Source organism: Chamaea fasciata, unplaced genomic scaffold (genome assembly GCF_029207755.1).
Source record: "Chamaea fasciata isolate MVZ Bird 193981 ecotype frontalis unplaced genomic scaffold, bChaFas1.0.hap1 SCAF_5, whole genome shotgun sequence".
Lineage (NCBI taxonomy): Eukaryota > Metazoa > Chordata > Aves > Passeriformes > Sylviidae > Chamaea > Chamaea fasciata.
In genome coordinates, this window is record NW_027094090.1 from 54291902 (window position 1) to 54313323 (window position 21422).

Below are 21422 nucleotides of genomic sequence, written 5' to 3' on the forward strand. Positions count from 1 at the left end.
CATATGCATGTGCATTTTGTAGGATGTTTTCTTTTGATCCCCAAAGCCCTAAATCCTTTGTACATGGCAAATTTATTATGCTCTTTGACTTAATAAGGGAGCTGAAATCCACTTTCAAGGCTGGGACAGTTCTAGTGATTAATCAGATGATAGTATTTGCTAAATACAACTTTCTGTGTTTCAAAGCCTCTCAGCATTCTGAGTCCTGTCCCATCCACACTTCCCATTTCTTTTAGTCCCACAGCCAGTTAAACTAAAGGATCTAGTATTTGTACTTCATATTTCTGGGAGAGGAAGCACAGTCACAACTTCCTTTTATTTTAGGATCGGAAGATAGAAGAGCTTCGGCAATCTCTAAATAGGTACAAGAAAGTCCAAGACATGGTGATACTGGCTCAAGGTAAAAAAGGTATTGTACAACCAAAGAAAAAGAAAATCTGCTGTTTCATTTAAACTCCAGGTGTGTTGTGGTGATGAGCTTAACTGTGTGACTGAAGCAGAGGCTGTATCTATACCACAACATGTAAGGGCCCATACCATATACTCTAGGGTGAAGATTGTCAATAGCCCAACAAGAGTGAGGAGTCAAAATACATATTTTTGTGGTGTTGGGTTCACACCATGCTGAGTGTTGGAGGGGGAGCAGTTTTTAAATAAGTGTTGCCCTTTCTTTCAAGCACAGGAGGGTGTTAGAGCAGACCTTGATTCTCTGGGGTCTCCACTTCATGGAGCATGGACAGAGATTTCAGGCAGTGAAAATTGGGCAAGAGAGGTTTTTGCTGTGAACAGACTTTGGTTTGTGTTTGCCTCAGGTCTTTGGCAACAAGCACCGGGTTTCTGCTCACCCTTTAGAAAGTATTGGTTGTCTTTCAGAACCAGTCCAAGCCTTTTGGTAGGACTGAGGCAGTTCAGGAGCATCCAGGGTGGAAGGAGCAGAGTATGCCAGCACTGGTGTGGGCTTCAGCACTACCTAAATGTGACACACGCAGTTTGTGGCAGGCTGCAGACCTGATGTGGTCACTTCTGGGCTGGTGATAGACTCCTAAGCAGGGCTGAATTTTTCCTCAGGGTACCTTGAGGGTACCACAGAGACATGTTAAGTTTCAGGCAGACTCAGACTTCTGGTATTTTCCTTAGTAAATAAGGAAATGAAGTATTTAGAATGAAATTGCAGAACACACAGGAAAGAAGTACTCCAGTTTATTCAGCTTGTTGAACCTGATGCAACTAAATGCCCTGAGGGTGTTTGCTGGGCTTTCTGACCTCCCTCTGTTCCAACCCTGCTATGTTGAGATGGTTGAATTGAGAAGTGGCACTTGGCCATGACTCTCTTTCTTCTATTGTAGTCTGTCCTAAAAAACCCCAGCAATCAAACGTTTCCATTTTTGGCCCCTAACGGAGCATGCTAGCTGCAGCTTGTATGGGAGCAAGGGTTGTAAAACAACAAGTTTCCATGTTCTCTCCCTTCAGGCAAGGAGAGTGAAAATGAAGACTTGAATTCAGGGTCTGTTTCCATGGGTTTATTGGACACACCAAGTGTGACTGACCCAGAGAAAAGCCCATCCCCAACCCCAGTGACAGCATCTCCAATCCATGATGAGTTCAACGTAAATATTCATGAAGAGGTGGGTTGTGGTCTTTTTGCTTTATTTCACGCCATCATTTCTTGAAAACACTGCTTGTGCTGGATTCCTATTGCAGATGACAAAATTCAAGTTTCTGAAAAGATTTTTTTTCTGGGTTTCACAGTTTTTTGTAATGTCTCATATCCTTTTGGAGAAAGTAGTTTTCTTAAGAAAGCTGCTGAGGAATTTCAATTAAACTTACTTTTCTTAATCCTCACATGGGATCAGGAGAAAGCAGATAGCTGTGTATATCATGAGAAGAGATCTAAATGACTTTTTCTATTAGACATAGAAATTATTTTTCTTAGCAAACGTAGCTGTTTTAGGAGTTACATTTACTTTGACAAGAACCTGAAGTAAATATGTTGGGACTTACTAAATATATCTTGTTGTATTTAAAAGGATGCAATCATAATTGCATCCATTCAGTTAAATGATACGTAGGCTGTGATTCAATCCCTGATTTTTGCAATCAGATTTTCTAGTAAAGAAACTATAAATCTCTTCTCTAAGCTCCAAGTCAGAGCAGGGTCTTGACTCCACTTAAACAGCAAGAACACACTATGAAGAAAATGAAATTAAATTAAATGTTTAGCAGCTTTTTTGTACTCTATGAGTGTCAGAGAACGGGGTTAAACCTGAAATGTGGATACCCTTCATGGTGTCTGTGGTAGAGACAGATTTAGCAGGCAGCCTTGGGAGACTTGTGAGATTTTTGTGTATACTGTAGCTTAGCTGTGCAATGATTCGTGTTTTATCTGCAGTGCTATCTTTCAAGGAGTAAATCATTCTATTACAATAAGGAAAAAATCACTTTTGAAGCCTTATTTCAGATCCTTCCATGGTTTATCTGTTACTCTTTTTTCATTTATGATTGCTTAATTTCAGCTCAGAAGATTGTAACACTTATTCTTCCTTCTTTTCACAATTCCTTACAGATCCACACCAGCATTTTACAGATTTCAATCCCTTCCTTTTCATCGACATCCAAGAGCTCCGAAACTGTTGCAGAGAGTCTGAAAACACACCCTAAGCCAGATCCTGCAAGTGAAATGAGGTGTTATGGTTTCCATGTATTTTTTAATTGTAAATCAAATTTTCTATGATGTTTAAGAAGAGCAGTAATCTGTCAGTCACTGAATTATCAAGCCATTAGCCAGGTAAACAAGGCTAGGATTCCCTTGCCTAGCTGCAGCAAACCGAGCTAATGTTCTGAAGTGCATTGATTAAATCCTGAGTAAGCAAAGGCTGGTTTGGTTGCTGTTGTAGCAGCATTCATGGTTTGTACCAGCTGCTTCACAAGGAATGAACAGAAGGAGAGGGAAGCTGATCTAATGTAATCAAGGCCACAGAATCATTATTTTTGTCTAGGTTTGCATCGTGGAAGTCTAGCTGGCATGGCATTGGCTCTGCCTACCCTAGTGATTTGTGCTCAGACATTTTTCACAGCTGCTAAAGATGGTTGTAAGGCACTGCCAGAACAAAAGGGCTTCCAGCTCTAACCTGAGAAGGGGAGGAAACCCAAGGGATGTGTGGCTGCAGCCTGGGGTTGTGGCTGCGCTGTGGCACCCAGGGGTCCCCATGCTTGGAACCAGTGACAGCTGCTGGGTGAGGAGTGACTGTCACCTTTCACCAGCATTTCTAATCCTGCACCCTCCTGGTCCTGGGAGGAAGCCCAATCCCTGCAGACCTGCACTGGCACTGCAGGGGGTACAGAAAAGCGCCCCAGACTCACGGCTCAGCAAAGGCTGTGCTTGTTTTTTTTCCTTCTAGATCCAAATCCCTGGCTTTATCTGAAGGAGTATCAAACACTAAGAATCCAGAGGCAAGGAGATGCTGACTTGAAACAGTCACCAGTCTCAGTGTGAAATATCAATGCAAGCTCAGTTTGATGTGTGATTTTTCCAGTTCCAGTCAAGGAAGGGATCCTATCCAGAAGCCCAGCTTTGCTCAGTTTGTGCTGTGCATGTTCCTCAAGCAGCTCGAGCCATCAACAGCAGGGATTTCACCTGTGTCTCCTCTGGAAAAAAAGCAAAGCACGCACTAACTGCAGCAAAGTGCTCCGTGCTGTGGGTGGTGACTGGGAGAGGGTGACTGCCACTCCTTGTGCTGCTTCAGACCCTGCTGGAACCTCTGCATTTAGTGAAGCTGAATAGTTCAGTATTGTTATCATCTTACAGTGAGAGTTGTCTTTCCTGGGGGTCTTGAGCTCACCTTTGTCCTTTATCTTTTACAAGACTTGCCACCATAGCAGGGAAGATTTGCCATGTGTTAGTGACATAAGAACTGGAGCGAAAACAGAATTAAAGCAGGCTGAGATCATAGGATTTCTGTCTTAGCCTTTTTTCATATCTTTTTTGTTTTTACAGTGAAGGAAGATCAACAGGTTCCTCCCCTGAAACTCATCTATGTGATAGTCCAGTGTAAGTGCCATAATCAAAACTGTTCAGGGGACATATTTAAATGTGATGGTCAACTTGAACCCCCGCAAAGCACCCCCCATATTTTACAGACACTTGTAAATAGGTCAGTTAATTCCAGCCAAGATGGTATTTGGTGATGGTAGGTTTCTGCTCATGTCCTATGCTTTCATGATCATTATTTTCCAGTGCTTTATCTGGGCACATGGTACTTCTTGTTACATTGTGAAGCATCTCTAATTTGGTGGTAGACTGTCAATATACTTTGAAATTTATAGTTTTCCACAGTGCGTGCACACATGATTTGCTTTTTTCTTTTGATAGTGGGGGGAAGGTGATCAGCTCACTACAATGAGAAAATAATTTTAGTTTCTGCCACATATCCATATTCCCTAAAGCAGCAGTTATTCCAGTGTGGAAGTAAGATATTCCAGTATCTCATTAAATTACATGGGCTCTGATTACTGCATTTACTGCACTGATTACTGCATCTTAATTCAAAATATCATTTGGTTTAGTACATCTCATCATGTATTACAATGCTGTCTTTAAAGCTGATTCCTTTGAGCGTCTTTATCTTAGCAAGTTTAATTCTAAAAATTGAGCTTGGTTTTTATGTTGTTGTTTCAGAACTTCCACACTGCAGAAGTCCAGCAGTCTGAGCAGTCTGAGGAAAGAGGCATCTGAAGTGGTACGTTTGGTCTCTTACTTCCATCTCCTTGCACATAGGTGTGGCATCTCCGTTGTAGCCCCGTGGGTGTTGTGTTGCCTTCTGAGAAATTCTGAATCAAAGCAGGGCTCTTTGTGGCATGCGTTGGCAGTGGTCACACACATATGGCATCTTCCATATTCTACTAAAGAAGAAATCTGTCCTTGAAAACACAGGTGCTTTTTCCCCCCCTCTTTGTATGAGGCTTTTACCTGAGACTCTCTTGCTGTGGTTTTGCTCAGATAATGAGGTGGGACTTTTTTACTTGATATGCTTTTCTGATTTAAGGCAAGAAAAAATAACTCCCACCACTACTTCACACCTGTGTTTAAGGTGAATAATTTTGGAAGACCATGCAGTTAATGCACTATAAAATGCAGGCTGGGCTGGCTGTATATTTCAGGTAGTCAGAAACAAAATACTGAACTTTCGGATGTCTGGAGATAGCTTTAGTTTAGGTTTCTGTGGAAGTGACCAAAAGCAGCTAACCTCTAGCAATGCCATCAAATCAGTGCAGTTTGTGTGCTCTTTTCTGACAGCCCAAACTCCTAGAAGCTCCTGAATTCCCTGATATCTCCTGTGCCTTGCAGTGTAGGGAGGAGTCTGACTGGACTGAAAATGTCACCAGAATCTGATAAGAGCTGGAGTTCATGGGTTGGGGGGGTCTTTGGTTTTTTGTTTGTTTGGACAGACAAGGAGTAGAGGCTGTAGATGTTTTACCTACTTGGCTTCTACCCTGTCTGGTTGCTGCTCTGGGTCCCCTCAGGCAGCTCTGCCCGTGAGTGCCTTAACATTCTGCTTGTCACTAATCATATGCACAGCTAATCCTTCACAAAGTGAACCAAAGCAACCCTATTTCCATGTCAGCTTACTGACCTAAAGCAAGCAAGGCTTAATCTGTGTGAAATACAGCTCTGAAGAGATTTATTTTGGGGAAAAGAAACAGTCAGGGAAGGGTATTTCAGTCAGAACTTAACTCGAGTAATCATAATGAATTGAATACTGGCTATAAACTACGACCTTTTTAAATGTCTTAATCTTTCCCAAACAGGACAGAGACTGTGCACAGAAGCCAGCAGAGGTAATGTATGTGTGTAGTGATGTGTGTCCTTGGAGAAACACGGGCAGTGAGGAGGTGTTGGGAGGCTGAGAGGTGTGGAAGTTCCAGGGGGAATGGAAGTCCTGCGGACAGGACAGTGAGGAGTCTCTGGTGGGTGTCACCATCAGTGGCCCTGCTCAGTGCTCAGCATGTCCTTGCCTCCTTACACATGGATTGTCTTCCAGTGTGACTGAGAATGAGGTTACCAGCTAAGCTAATGTTTTTCCCCCACTAGATAATTAGCAAAGCTAACCATTAAGCATTTTACTGACTCTGTAATTGTCTTTGATTAGCGTATCTTTAAAAACCTTTGGGTTTCTCAGTTGTCTTCTGTGAGTAGCAAGTGTGTTTCTGAAAAGCCTGTCGTTGCAGAGCAGTCACTCTGTGGTACCTTAAGGCCACATCTTGCAGTTCTTATCTCTGGGAACACCTGAGCAGAGGTGACATACCTCAGATACCACTTGTAGGATGAATGCTGTATTGATTCAGCAAAAGCCAAAGGATTTTATTTGGGCTGTGAATGGTTTTGCTTCCTTCTTTCTAAGAGACAGTGAAACAGCTGGCAAGGTTAAAGTACTGCTTTAAATTGGCTAACTGGAGTGTATGTTATCTCTCTTGGCATTTATATTCTTTGCTTGATATGTAATTTCCTCTTTGCTTTGGCAGTAGGCACAGTCAATTAATCCATTAATTAAGAAATTGCAGAGCAGTGACAGACAGAAGGAGCTCTCTGACACTTGGCAGAGAACCAGTGTACTGTGGGATGTTGTCTCTCTGCTTCCCACTTAGTGCCCCTACAGCTGCCAGTGGGGGAGACAGAGGCCCTGGAAAGCTGGAGAAGCTCAAAGCCTTGCAGGACTCTCTTTTTACCTTTTCCATACCTTTAAGTCAGCCTTATAGAAACTGAGGAACATCTTAAAGAACAGAATTTACTCTTAGCAGGTAATGATAGTAATCCTGGATCCTGAACATATGTCAGGGTTTAATCCCAGCTGACAACAAAGGACCCCACTGCGGGTCCCCCTCCCTGGCCCAGTGGGATGGAGAGGAGAATCAACAACAACGAAAAAATAGAACTTGGGGGTTGAGTTACTAATTGAAGTTAATATTTTTTAATTATTGAGTTAATAATTGAAACCAAGTAAAATCATCACAATAATATAATAATGATAAAAAACTAATAATGAAAGGGAGAGGAAGAGAGAGTGAAAACCCAAGAGACAAGTGATGCACCACAATACTGTCGCTCATCCCCCACTGACCAATGCCCAGCCCATCTCCAAGCTACGATTGGCTCCCCTTCCCTGTAACCCCCCCAGTTTATATACTGGGCATGGAATTCCGTGGCGTGGAATATTCCTTTGGTAGCTCAGGTCAGCTGTCCTGGACATCCTCCATCCCAGCTTCTTGTGCACTTCCTTGCTGGCAGAGCATGGGAAAATGGAAAGTTCTTGACTCGGGGCAAGCACTGCACAGCAACAACCCAAACATCCCAGTGTTACCCACATTATTCCCTACTAAATCCCAAACACAGCAATAAACCAGTACACAGTGTTGAACTAAGAAGAAGTTAATTCCATTCCAGACCAAACCAGGACAACATATTCAAATTAAGATCTTGTTATGTTTTTCTTTATGGTTTTTACCTTCTGTATTCTTGTAGTGACAGATGAGAAGGACTTCCCAGATTATCTGCCAGCGGTCACTTTGCAGGCTCTCAAAAGGCCCTCTGCAATTCCCTTATATTGACTCTTTATTTCCCTAATTCAAGCAGGCTAAACCTCCTGTGGAAGGCAATAATTTTGCAACCCTCCCTCCCAAGTCTCCTTCTCACGGTGGCATAGGCGACGAGGACAGTTTTGGCACCCGCAAAGCCAGATCTTCCTTTGGCCGAGGCTTTTTCAAGATAAAAAATAACAAGAGGACTGCAAGTGCCCCCAATCTGGGTAGGTACCGTGCCTCTGCATTTAGATTCTGTGCATTTTGAAGCATCTTAACAACAGCTGTAACTGCCTTAAGAGGCAGGAAAGCCAGCCTTAGGCTCATCCTGACTTGGTGGCACTTCTGACAGTAGAATGTTTGGAAAATATCAAACAGCAAGAAAAAACAATCACTGATGTAAGGAAGTATTTGATGTGGTTCAGACTCTGCTGTGGTATCTCTCCTGGGACCTTGTAGGGGCTTGCTGCTGTATGAAGTGCTGGCTGTCTGGCAGTAGTTCACACATGGGATTTGTGGGCTTTTTTTCCCCTGGCTTCATCCTCGGTTTTTCTTTCATAAGATTTTCAGATATACAGAAATAGGACAGCAGCACTCGGTCTCTTTTTTTTTTTTTTTTTATGTACTTAAGCAGCCTTGCAAAAGAGGTGGTGACAACAGGAACAGGATTGGCAGGTCATTCAAGCTGATGTTGATTTTTTACCTGTAATGTTGGTGGGGGGGTATTTTGGTATTGTCATTTGGTGACATTTGTATATGACAAAGAAATAAAATGTTCTGCTTAATGCAGAAGTCGCTGTTGTCACTAACTGGAATTTTACTTATGTTTACTGCTCTGCTCTAGTAGTCTTTCCACTGATCCAGTTCTAGCATCCAGTGAGTCCCTGCATCAGATCTACTGCCAGACATCTGAGGTTTTTGTTTTGCTCTTGTACGAGATTTAGGAATTTAGCTCTCTATTTCAGAAGCCTGAAGGGGGATAGCTTCTGCTTTGTTATGTACTCCAAGAGAATTTTAGATTTTTGGTCAAAACAAGTAACCTACACATTGATGATATGTTGCCCATGTTTGCCTGTGACATACAGCCTGGGAAGTTGCTAGCTTACTTGGAATAGATGTACAGTCTATTCTGAGGGGTTAGACTCTTTGCCTTGGTTTATTTCATGTTTGCTTTTGTGTAATCCACTGTTTCGTCCTGAAATTAATTTGTGTAACAAAGTGCAGTACTTGCGGCTGTCATAAAGGAGTGGAAGATGGGCCGTCTAAATCAGGGTGCTGTGACTTTGAGTAAATTATTTATGTTATCCAGATTTCAGTGCTTCCTTCTGTAAAGCTGCTGTCCAGATATTTGCCACCTCACAGAAGCAGTGGGTCCTGGAGCAGGTGACCTCCTTGCACCAAAGTGACTGTGGTGCCGTTTTTCCCTCCCCACCACAGAGCTCTCCTTTGTTGTGAAAGGGAATTTCCCAGTGAATTGGTGATCCTAATCCCTTGTGAATTCAGCATTCGTGTGGCGCTTGTGTCTCATGTCCCTCCCTCCTTTTGTCCCGTACTTTGTCGCCGTGAGTTTTGAATTGTGTTTGACCTTGTGCCTCTGCGTGTTCTCTCCCGTTCTGTGCTGCGTGTGGGTTTGTGCCTTGTGTGGATTTCTGAAGATCGCAGTCGAAGTGCCAGTGCTCCTACTTTAGGTACAGTAATGCTGCATGTCTGCCCGTGCCAGCCCTGACTGCTGCTAACAGCTGGCCGTGGCCACACTCTTCCCAAACCACAGCCAGGCAGCAGAGCTCTGCATTGGAACTTCTGCCCATCACTAAAAGGAGTTTTCATGTAACATCTGCCCTCTGCTAAAAGTCAGCTGTGCTGTTCCTGAGTAGCTGCTACTAATGAGAGATTGCGGGTCAATTTGCAGAGACTTTTGCTGTAACTTTGAGCACAAAGTTACCACAGACCGAGGTACCGGGTGGGAATTGGTGATGCTTAATTAGCTTTGTGCTGCCACCTGTCCTGGATCCACTGGAAGAGTTTAAAGGGTGGGGAAGTAAGGAATGAGCTGTATTTCCCAGGCATTCAGTTAAGAGAGTTCTGAGGGAAAGCATGTGTAATTTGTCTTCTGGGTGTATTTGTATTTAAGATGCAATAAAGCAAATGAGAAATAATTGGGGCAGATGGGGAAGGAGCCAGTCACATAGTGACTGTCTGGTGATGTGAGCATTCCCTGGGTGGTGCTGGCAAGGGCAGGTGAGACCTGCCTTAGGAAGCAGAGCCGTCTCAGTGGGGTGGTGGTACAGCCACACAGGGTGGCAAAGAGACAAAGGGCACTGGGCCCTCTCTTTTTCTCACATGGCCCCCTAAATGTTATCTTTTCGAAGGGGTTGTGTTAGTGCATGAAAAGGAGCCAGGTATGAGGAGCAAACAGCACAATTCCCGCAAATCTCTGCTACTAATGCATCCAGCTTTGTCCTGGTGTTCTCTCTTTAGAGTGCCATTTACATGTTTTTGGTTTTTTTCACTTTACCTTCTACAAGTAAAGCAAAAGCCACGAATGCCACAGCCTGGTTCGGTGTTATTGCTGTCTCTCTCACTGGCAGGATCCCTGTGTTTGATAGTGGCCAAACCAAAGTGCCTGGAAGTGGTCTTTGGTGTGACCTTGTTGCTTCACTGCAAGGTTGGACAAGGTGGAAAATGGGACATGTTCATAGGTATTCTGGCTGAACCATCTAAAGTTTGTCCAGCACAAGAATACACTAGCAAAGCCAGGAGTTTGTTGCTGGTCATGGCCCTTTTGTGGCCATCTCAGCATTAACTCTGTGACGTGAGACCACATGTCCCAGCAGTAAAGTAAGTAAAGCAGCAAAGTAAGCTCTGCCTTGATGCATTGTTTACTTTTCTTCCGGAAGTCTGAAAGTCTGTTTCAAACACCAGTGATGGTCATTTAATTACAGAGCTGTATTAAAAGATGCTGCAAGTGATTCCAGGCCTGACTGTCTTGCCACAGCTGCTTCAGCTGAACAAGCTCGTGCTCTCACTCTTCCCCAGCAAGCAACTGGCATAAACTCCACATCGTAGTTTAATTCAGCTATCTAGCACTTGCTGGCACACCTCTGCTTATGTAGTCTAGTAGATACTGCAATTCTTTTAGTTTTCTTTTTAAATGATCTTAAAATTGTTTTTCCATCAATAGTTTAGCTTTCGTGGAAACTTCCCCTTTGGGGACAAGAGCCCTCGTGTTTGTTGTCATGGAAAACAGCTACAGATCAAGGATTTAATGCTTTTAGAGTGGGTGGTTTTGTTCACTCAGAAGATACAGTTCAGACAGAGCCTAAACTCCATGGTGTTCCTCTGAGGAGTAAAATATTCCACAGTTTGCGTAAGTGAGGGAAAGAGGGCCCTCCTTCTGGGACAGGAGTTTTGTTGCTGGAATTTCCTGGCCAGGGAATGAAATACTACAGGTTATTGGGAAAGATATCTGCAGGGAAGTTACTTGGCTTTCTGTGCTTTGGGGACTCCTGGTTTAGTTCCTTGCCACTGCACTGAATTGTTCCTGGGCACCCACGTGCCTTGGCTCTGTCTGTGAAAGCACTGTAGGAGCACTCCCTGAGGAAGAGTAAATTTGGGATTTAATTAACTGCTTGATTCACGAGGTGGATTTTCCCACCTTGGATGCAAAGCATTTAACTGAAGCAGAGCATTGCCTCGGAGTGTTACCAGCCAGGCCCATGAAGGAGGAACATGTGGCGTTTCTCATGGATTTTCCTATCCCTCTTTGCCCCACCTTCTTGGCATGGTGGCTGCCAATAATTTAGCAGGAGTCATTCCCAAGGTCAGGAGTATGTCTGTACAGTCCTGCACAAGAGGGTCTTGACAGAGGTTTTGTTTTCTAACAGCTGAAACGGAGAAGGGATCTGCAGACCACTTGGATCTAGCTGGCTTGCCCCCTCGCCCAAAAGAAGCAGATAGTCTGCAGATAACACCACCTTCTCCAGATTCCAGGAAAAAGGCCAGGGGAATCAAGAAGTTGTTTGGAAGGTAAGTAAAAGATGAGAGGTGACCATTCTCCAGAGTTGGGGCTTGGGCAGAAGTTTGCTGGGAGCACACCTTCTCTTTCTCCCCTGCCAGTGTGTGGCTCTGTGGTGTAATATCCCAAGAGCTGGAGCCCGTGTGGTATTTGGGAGAGATAACAGTAGGCTGGGGGCAGGTAGAAGGGGAGCTACAAGCCCTAGGGGAGATCTTGCCTGTGTTGGTTGCAGTGGCAGCAGAGACGTGCCTTTTTCTTCGCCAAATGTGAATGTGCTTTCTTCCTTTAGGCTTAAAAGAAGCCAGTCCACCACCTTCAACCCAGATGACATGTCCGAGACGGAATTCAAAAGAGGAGGGACAAGAGCAACTGCAGGCCCCCGGCTGGGCTGGTCTCGGGACCTGGGGCAGTCCCACAAGTAAGACAAGGGTGGGGCCAATGTGTTGGTGCTTGGATCCTGGCAGCTCCAGCCAAGCATGGGGCCCAAAGGAGGAGGGCAGTGCCAAAATGAAACATCCCCTCTCCTGTCTGAGCGAAACCAGGCAGATCCAGGCTGCTCCCTCCTCTGAGAGAGGGTCTCTGCAGGGCTGAGGTGGGCTGGGTGGTGGGATCCTGCTGCTGAGCTCTGAGCCCTCATGTGGCAGTGACAGATACTCCTGTCCCTTTCCTGCTGCACTTCCAGGGATTAAAGGAGAAAGTGAAACATTCCAGTCTCACTCCAGAGCTATAGCCATGCTAGGCAGCAGAGATGGCTCTTTTCAGTAGGATTATAGAAGCCTGTGTTTATTGTGACAGTGGCAACCGATCAGCAGCGCCCAGCACTTCATCCTGCTGATGGTTCCCCCTCAGAGATGGTCCCAGCTTCCACAAGATGTGAATTGGGCTTGGTTTTTGGCTTTCTCATTATTTATGAGAATAGGAGATTGGAAGCACAGGGTTTATCAGTCTTTTTGGGTAAAATCTCCTGCAGTGAGCTGGACATGCCATTCGCAAAGTGGACCAAGGAGCAGGTTTGCAACTGGCTACAGGACCAAGGGCTTGGCTCTTACATCAATAACGGCAGGCACTGGATATTGTCTGGGCAAACACTTCTGCAGGCTTCTCAGCAGGATCTGGAAAAGGTGAGAAATACCAGAAACACGCCTTTCAAATAAAGGGGGGGAAAAAAAAAACCCCACGAAAAAATCACAGTTTCCATGAATGTAAATCAGGTCTGTAAAGTGCACCTGGTAAAAACATGTAAACTAGATAAGTTTTCAAAATACTGTCACCTGAAGTGATGCTAAATCCGTTTCTTTTTAGCTGAAGTTTTGGAGAAATTTAATGCTCTGTAATGAAGCTAATAATTACAAATATGTGATTCAACTTCATTAAGCATGGACACATCAATTGACTGTAGCACCTTCTAAAAATATGCGTGTGAGACTGCCTCATTATCATATGGGTTTGTAGCCCTGCTTCATTAGCACTCATATGTGCTACAGTTATTTTATGCCTGTGTGAGAAGGGTGTAAAAAGGTGCTGTTTTGGTCTAATTGTATTTTCTGTCCATTTTATACAAAGAGAAATGAGGATTTGTTACACACAGGTTGATCAGTCTTTGTCTTTAATTGTCACAGAATTGCTTGTCTATTTTTAAAAATAAGAAACACAGAAGAAATTAATTCAATTTACACTTTTAATCCATACTATTTTGCTGTTTGAATATTCAGCTTTTAAAAAAATCACTCTTCTCACCATTTAGTAAGCCTGTTTTCTCAGTTGGGTAGCTACAACTGGAATGAGAGAAGTAATGTCTTGTAATAGTGTTATCAGAGGTAACATTAACCAGCAGGCACTCCTGAAAGTGAAAATGGGATTAAAGAGATCCTGGAATGGCTGCACTTGCAACTAAACTGGGGAATAGTGTTACGCATTTGGAACCATTAACGAATTTCAGTAATTCTTGGGACATTCCTGTGTTCTTAACTAAATAATTATTTTAACTTTGCCTAGGAGGTGAGGAATTAATCCCAGCAAGTATTGTTTTGAATGCTGGCATTTTTATTATATGGTGGGATTTTTTTAACCTGGTATGAGAATATTGTGGCCAACATTTTAATTCAATTTGGAATCCATCACTCCTTGAAATTAATCCAGCCTACTGTGAAACTAACCCACCTCCGTAAGTGGGCCTTTCCCTAGTGCTGAAGGTGTGCTAAAACCATGCTGAAATGCAGCAAATAGAAAATGCACCTGCCAGGTACCAGCAATGCTGAGGAAGTGTGACTCAGAAACCCTTTGTCATTCAGCAGGGGGAGGAATAAAACAGTATTGTCTCCAGATTTACTGCTCTTCTTCCTTTCACAGGAGCTTGGGATAAAGCACCCTTTGCATCGGAAGAAGCTCCAGCTTGCTCTGCAGGCACTGGGATCTGAAGAGGAAAACAACCATGGAAAACTGGATTACCACTGGGTTACCAGTAAGATTTTACTGCATGCTGAAGCAGTGGCTTTGGATAGGGGTCCCTAATCGTGGCTAATTTGGGGCACTGAGGATGGGGACAGTAAGTGGTGCAGGGTAACATGCTGCTACTCTAACAGGAGTGTCTGTCCTGCCCTAGGGTGGCTGGATGACATTGGCCTGCCCCAGTACAAGACCCAGTTTGATGAGGGGAAGGTGGATGGCCGCATGCTCCATTACATGAGTGTGGTGAGTAGATGGTTTCTTCCTTTTCTGACATCCTTTCAATGTTCTTGGCTTCTCAGTGTTCAAAGGATCACTTTAAACTCTAGTGAGTGTCCTGTGTTAATGCCAGTAGCTGTAACCTATAGAAATCAGATACTACTGCTCACCTGCAAGCATTTCCTAAGTTCTTTCCATCTTTAGAGCTACTAGGTTCAGGTGGAAGAGCAAACACAGTAAGCAAGAATTTGGACTCACGCATGAGAAATGGGAAATACTGAGCTTAACAGTTGTGTGTCACAGTGGTGTGCACCTTGTAAAGGTGTGCAAATGCTGTGGTTGCCATTCATGCTTTTGCTGTTCATGTTGTTATTAATTAATAGAAGCAGATGAAATCCTTTTCTTCAGTGAGCAAGCATTCTATCAGCTTGCTTATTTACCTGGATGTTTAGGTGAAGAAAACCCAAGCAATTTCCTTTGAAGAAAATTGCAGTTCTAAGAGCTAGCTTGTTTGGAAGCAGGCTACACTTAACAGCTTTTGCATTTCAAAGTGCTTAGCACAGGCATCAACTCCCCACTTCACTGCCAGTCAGGTTTCCTTTGTGTAAAGGCTCAGGTAAGATGAGATAAGACCTTCCTTCTCTGGGGACACAAATGCAAATTGAACATCTCTAATATTAATTCTTTCTGTACAACAAAGAAGAAATCAATCACAGCCCTGCTCTCTCATGAACCATGAGTTACCTTTTCATGCCACACTTTGCATGTGTTTTGCATAGGTTTTATGTCATGGTTTGCAATTTTATTTATTATAAGATTGTTTCTTCTCCTTCTTAACCCTGGGAGGTGTAATGCCAGCAGCCTCCATTGAGTTTGATGTTGTGTTGGGAGACTTTACTACCATTGTCACTGCCTTTTAATTGTAGATCACTGGGGATATTTTATAGCAAGTTTACCATCAAATTATGACAACAGATTTGCCATAAATAGCCAACAAAATATGCAAAGTATTAAACTAATACTTGTTACAATCTTTTGAAGTTGCTCCAATACAAAACAAATAATAGCGAACATTTATTATTTTATAATAAATGAAATAGCAAACTATGACATAGTAACCTACTGTCAGATTCATCACAAAGTTAGCTGAACACAGTGAGATGTTTGGGTGAGCAAAGAATCTTGTCTTAAATATCTGGCAAAATAGATTCCAGTGCTCATAACATATGAGTAAAACTGAAAGATTAAGCTAGGCTAACCCTGGCTTAGCCCTAACAAGGGTGCATAAATTTATTTAAGTTAGCCAAATTGCACTTGGACTTTGAGACACTTTTCTTCTTCCGTCCCCCTTTTTTTTTTTTTTTTTTTTTTTTTTTAAATTCTAACCATAGAGAATTTTCAGGGTAATTTATTGTTTTCAGTTAAACTTCTATCTGGACATGTGAGATATTAAAACTTCTGGCAGGATTAAATGCCAGGTGAGTCTAGTGTAGTGTGTTGGTGCTGCCCTGTCCTGTTGGCTCTCATCCTGTCACTGAGGACGTGTCATCTCACCCTTTTTCCCACCTTGTTACCCCATGTTTCTTGTACTAAGCTCAGTACCCTGTGTGAAAGACGTCCCCCAAGAGCTAGTACAGCGAAGCACGGGAAGTTTTTGTTTTGGGACAGAGGGTTTGATATGAATCACCTGTGTGACATATTAAAATCTTCCCCCAGATGTGTCAGATGTGCCATTTCAAGCCAGGGGCTAAAGCAGTCCACTCCAGGAGGATGCTGGTCCCATGGATAAGCATGTCTGTGTTTATTAACTCTCTCTTGCTCTTTGACAGGATGATCTGCTGTCCTTGAAAGTCATCAGTGTCCTTCACCACCTCAGCATAAAGAGAGCCATTCAGGTTTTGAGAATAAACAACTTTGAGCCCAACTGCCTGCGCAGGAGGCCGTCTGATGAGGTACTGCTTTACAAGGAGGCTGTGAAGAGGAATCCTCTAGGGTTTTATCCCTGGTGTTTGATTCTTCCTGCTCTGCTCTCTCCTCCTGTCTCCTCATTCTGCTTCCTTTTTAGTTTCCCGTTCCTCATGTTGTTCTTTTAACCTAAACCTCTGACATGACTTTCTTTCCTCTACCTGCCATGACCCCAAACTCACATCCTCCTTTCCAAGTCTCCTGCTTCTCCTCCAAGCCAACAGCTGGCTGTTTTGGCCCAGTCTCTGATGTGCTCTCTGGAATGCAAATCATCTTGAACTCAGAGCACTGTTACCACAAGGCTTGTGCAACTCTCTGGAAAACTGATGGCTGTGTCAAAATTTTCTGTGTAAAAGGAGCTTGGCCCTGTTACCGTGCAGGAGACTGCCATCACTGTGTTTGGGAGGCAGTGAATGCTAGATAGGGCAGTGGATGATAAAACAACCCAGACTCTTGGATTTAGATTCACAACGTGTATCTGCAAGAACAGCACAGCAGCTCATGGAACCAGCTGAACTTTCAGCTCCACTGGTAGAAACAGCAAATAACCTCTAGTGCACAGCACAATAATCAAATGACCTGACACACCCCTGCCCCCTGCCCAAGGCAGCAATCCAGAAAGAGATTTTTTTCTCAAGTGCACAGTAGGATTGTATTCCTTAAGGGCGGGACAGGTACGTTTCAGTAAAGAATGGGGCTGGGGTTCAGCTGATTTGCGACATCTCACCTGCCTGTCCCTCCTGTTGGCAGAATAACGTGACGCCTTCCGAGGTCACCCAGTGGACCAACCACCGCGTGATGGAGTGGCTGCGCTCCGTGGACCTGGCGGAGTACGCGCCCAACCTGCGGGGCAGCGGCGTGCACGGGGGGCTGATGGTGAGCTTTCGGGGTGCCTTCGTCCATTTCATGGAAAAAAAAGATGGCTGGGAATCACTAGGTCAATGTTCTGACATTACCTTTGCTGCACACGCCTTTTCTGCTTATTCTGCTTAATAAGAAGTTTCTTACCTTATGGTTTAAACGATATGAATGTCTTGAGTGGAAGTAGTGTGGTTTAATACTCTGTAATCCCCTCAGGATTCTATTTTGGTATGGCATTCTCCACCTCCTGTCCTACAGTACTGCCATGCTGTTGAACAGCCACTTTCTGCCTTCCTAACCTAGATATGGTTTTCTTTTGTGGGGGAAGCTTGTTACTTTTGTAAAAATTTGGGTTACACTATCAAACCAGGATTGTTTTTAATTGCTCTAGCATCACATACTCCAGACAATAAACTTATACCTGCAGAGGTTTATTGTGGTGATTAGGAGTTATATCCCTGCTCCAGACGTTTTGTGTCTGTTTATTTTCCATGATTCCTCTGGCTGCCTTTTCCAGAATTGGAAGATGCTGCTGGGTAAACATTTTGTGATAGCTTCACACAGTTCTTCAGTTAAGGGTGGATTTATCTGTTCATTTCTTCTTATCTGACAATTTGTTCCTATTCATAACTCCAGAAGGAAAGCCTGGAGGTAGCATTTTAGGAACCCTTTAACGAGTTAACTTTCTTTCCTCCTTCTTTGTTGTATATTTCCTCTAAAATACAAACAAAAATCCCAAAGCAACCTTAGGGAGTGACCAAGATAGGCCTGGATGTCCTTGAGATCTCATCAGACAGCACTGGCCTCAGCTGGATTCTCTGTGATTGAATTCCCAGGTTTTGGAGCCCCGTTTCAATGTAGAAACCATGGCCCAGCTGCTGAACATCCCACCCAACAAGACGCTGCTGAGGAGGCACTTGGCCACTCATTTCAACCTCCTGGTGGGGCAGGAGGCCCAGCAGCAGAAACGTGAAGCCATGGAATCCCCAGACTACGTCCTGCTGACAGCAACTGCCAAAGTCAAGGTAGGCCACTTGTTCTGGGAGGGGTGGGAGGTTCCAGGGAGGCATTTGGATCTCGGGTTTTATCTGTGCTGGGAGGGCGCTTCAGTAAGGTCTGAGGAAAGGAGTTGGTTCCTAAAGAAGGAAGCATGAGAGCAGGACCTGGCAGATCTGGGACACTTGTGTCTATGAACAGGCCACTTCTCAGCCTCTCTGACATGCACAGACAAGAGGTACCACTCGTGTTGTCCTTCTGTTTGTACTGACAGATGTCTGGGAGGGAGACTGTCCCTTACTCTTCCCAGACTCATGGTTTAATGTGGAATTTTGACCTCATTTGGAATCTGTTAAATGGTGGTGTCTTAACAGTGGTAGAATGAGAGGACACATTGTCCTTTCAGATGCCACTGTCACAAAATTCAGAATATCTGTATAGGAGAGCACTGGGGTTTTGACCCTTCGTCATGGAAACACAGGAGGCCACAAGTAGGCCTGTTAATTCTTTGCTGATCCTCTAACTCCTTGGCAAATTTCTGTTCACTTTTAAGCCAAAGAAACTTACCTTCAGCAATTTTGGGAGCCTGAGAAAGAAGAAGCAGGATGATGTGGAGGAATATGTGTGTCCTATGGAGCTAGGACGGGCGTCTGGAGGTGGATCGAAGAAGGGCTTTAAGCCTGGCCTGGATATCCGAGTATATGATGATGATGATTTGGACAGGCTGGAGCAAGTAAGTCAGTTCTAACAGTTCTGAGTCTTTGAGCTGTCAGGTTTGGTGGGAAGACCTTCCATTTCCCAGGGAAGTCTTCCTTTTGCTTTGGCCCGTGAAGGCCCTGACTTCTTGCTGTCACACAGCATTAGTGACAAAAGGCTCTGCTCCCAAGGAGGTTGAAGCTCTGAATGCAGCACCTTTAGGGCCTGCTCTGGAGTAACTCTCCTCTCCTGGCAGGCCATGCTTCTCCCTTGGTCTGAACATCTCAGGTGTCATCAGTAAATTGTGTACTGCACTTAATTGTCACTCTGTCATAGCAGGACAAGGGGGAATGGCTTCAAACTGACAGATAGTGGGTTTAGATCTTAAGAGGTTTAGGATATTAGAAAAATGTTCTTCCCTGTGAGGGTGGTGAGGCCCTGGCGCAGGTTGCCCAGAGCAGCTGTGGCTGCCCCATCCCTGCAAGTGTCCAAGGCCAGGCTGAATGTGGCTGTGAGCAACCTGGGATAGTGGAACATGTCCCTGCCCATGGCATGGGATTGGACTAAGATGATTTTTAAGGTCTCTTCCAAACGAATCCATTCTATGATTCCACTCTATGATAGAAATACGTTATTATTAATTCATGATTCATTCTCTGTTTTTTATAGATGGAAGATTCAGAAGGAACAGTGAGACAAATAGGAGCGTTTTCTGAAGGCATCAACAACTTGACAGTAAGTCTGTGAATGGGGTCTGTGCAGTAAGGTCTCTGTTTCTGTGGGACGGGTGTGAACCCCTGGCAGTCACTCACATCAAACAATGTCAGTGAGGTCCTTTGGGTGTTCTGCAGGGACAAAGGGCACAAGAAAAACAAGTGGCTCAGGAAGGTATCTGCCCATCGTGGTGGGAAGGTTTGGTGGCCTGTGCTGGCTCCCCATGCACCGGGGAGGGCAGGGCACACAGCCCCCATTGCCCGTGGTTGCTGGGTTTCCAGCTGGCAGTCAGGCTGCATTTTCTGCGTGGAAGCCCCAAGCCACTGGAGCCAGCAGACAGCAGTGAGCTGGTTTTGCAGCAGGGTGGGTGAAAATATCCCTCAGCAGAACAAAGCAATGGCTGGCAGGCAGTGTTTGCTGCCCAGCACAGGACAGGTGACTGACTCCAGTTGTGAGAAACCTTAACTCTTCCCTCCTTTCCTTTCCAGCACATGCTGAAGGAAGATGAAATGTTCAAAGACTTTGCCACTCGCTCTCCTAGCACCAGTATAACAGATGAGGACTCCAACGTGTGACAGTCACCACCAGGCACTAACAAAGGCTCGTTCTCCTGCGTGCAAGGACATCCCTGTTCCATGTGACAGGCAGCAGATCATGTACTTTACATTGCTCTTGCTTCTGTTTGTTAGAAGTAACACTGAAGGGTGGAGAATTTTAAAAAGAAAAGGAGAAAAAACAAGGTGCCTACTTAAGTTGCCATAAAAACCACCCAGACACTGGTGAATGGTAATCGTTTTAACTCTATTTAATGTACAAACTGGTGATATGTTTCAGAGTGTTGCGTTGAAATTGATGTGGTATGATAGTGCTCCTTTTGCTTATTCATGGCCTCAGATAATCCTTTATACTGTTTGAAAAGAACAGAAGATGTTAGGTGAAAGTGTTGCGTCTGTAGATACCGCGCGTCAGCTCTCTCTGCACTCTCAGCTGAAAACTAGAAATTACTGCTCTTTTCTAAGTGCTTTTCTTTGGCACAAACACCAGTTCAGCCCTATCCGATGTAGGATTTTAGAGATCCGTGCCCTGTGTAAGCTCCCCGGTAGCTCTTGACTGTTGCTCCTATTTTTATACTGTTTTATAAAAAAAAAAAGAAAAAAGAAAAAATAAGTATATGAAGTACGTATAATAGCAAAAATTTAAATTTTGTGAGAGAGAGTGATGGAAAGTTGAAGGTGTGTGAGGGAAAGGGAGAAGGTTGTAAAAAATTATGCCAGTTTGCAAACCAGCTGGTTACTGGGAAAGGCAGGCTGACCTTTGGAACTGTTTGCTTTTGTTGCTTTTACTGAGTGCACAGTTTAACGATCTTCCATTTGAGATGAAACAATTCTAAAGCATGTTTCTTCTAGCAGTGACTCATCCAGAAACTGCACATTTTAAAATGTCTTCTTTCTTGTCCCCAGCAGCAGTAGTTAGTGCATTCAACAAGGTTATTCACACTTTCATAACTTAAAAAATTTCCTTAAAGTTGAGAGTACTCCCTGCATATGGAAGGGATATTTCTGTGCTGTGACTAACGTGAAGATGGTGTAGTTGCAAAAAATAAAGTTATATAGAGAAATGTATAGGAAATATATTATTTCATATTATTAAGCCTAAGGTGGGACTTTTCCTCCAAAATTCAGATATCAAATGTGTTTCTCGTCATTTTACCTTCTTCAAGCACAGCTCCTCTGCTCTTGAGGATCATCAGGTTTTAAAATTCCTAACTAGTCAGTGGGAATCTTGTGTCAGACTTCCAGTATTGCGAGGTGTCCTAGCCAAAAGCAAACAAACAAACAAAAGTAACTTTTCATTCCAGTGGTCATTTGTATGGTGTTGAACGTTGCATGTATTTTAGCACAATGGCATGAAGCTGCTTTGCTCTGTAAAGGCAAACAAA

General features: G+C 43.9%; 1 protein-coding gene across 13 annotated transcripts in view; it reads left to right on the top strand.

Annotated features, from left to right (window-relative positions):
* PPFIBP1 (PPFIA binding protein 1) overlaps window positions 1-21087 on the top strand; it is a 101091-nt gene extending 80004 nt beyond the window's left edge. For 6 of the 13 annotated variants that reach the window (XM_066183727.1, XM_066183724.1, XM_066183730.1 and 3 more), the window contains 19 exons: window positions 325-409; window positions 1471-1625; window positions 2564-2682; window positions 3995-4048; window positions 4676-4736; window positions 5806-5835; window positions 7625-7799; window positions 9228-9260; window positions 11457-11598; window positions 11877-12005; window positions 12558-12708; window positions 13937-14048; window positions 14190-14278; window positions 16081-16203; window positions 16967-17092; window positions 17914-18102; window positions 18627-18806; window positions 19439-19504; window positions 19972-21087. In XM_066183727.1, coding sequence (XP_066039824.1) covers window positions 325-409; window positions 1471-1625; window positions 2564-2682; window positions 3995-4048; window positions 4676-4736; window positions 5806-5835; window positions 7625-7799; window positions 9228-9260; window positions 11457-11598; window positions 11877-12005; window positions 12558-12708; window positions 13937-14048; window positions 14190-14278; window positions 16081-16203; window positions 16967-17092; window positions 17914-18102; window positions 18627-18806; window positions 19439-19504; window positions 19972-20058 — 2106 coding nt within the window. In that variant the 3' untranslated portion in view covers window positions 20059-21087. The remainder of the gene's footprint in view (window positions 1-324; window positions 410-1470; window positions 1626-2563; window positions 2683-3994; window positions 4049-4675; window positions 4737-5805; window positions 5836-7624; window positions 7800-9227; window positions 9261-11456; window positions 11599-11876; window positions 12006-12557; window positions 12709-13936; window positions 14049-14189; window positions 14279-16080; window positions 16204-16966; window positions 17093-17913; window positions 18103-18626; window positions 18807-19438; window positions 19505-19971) is intronic. The other 7 variants (XM_066183733.1, XM_066183726.1, XM_066183735.1 and 4 more) reach the window with 3 other exon arrangements.
* Window positions 21088-21422: the final 335 nt, after the last annotated feature.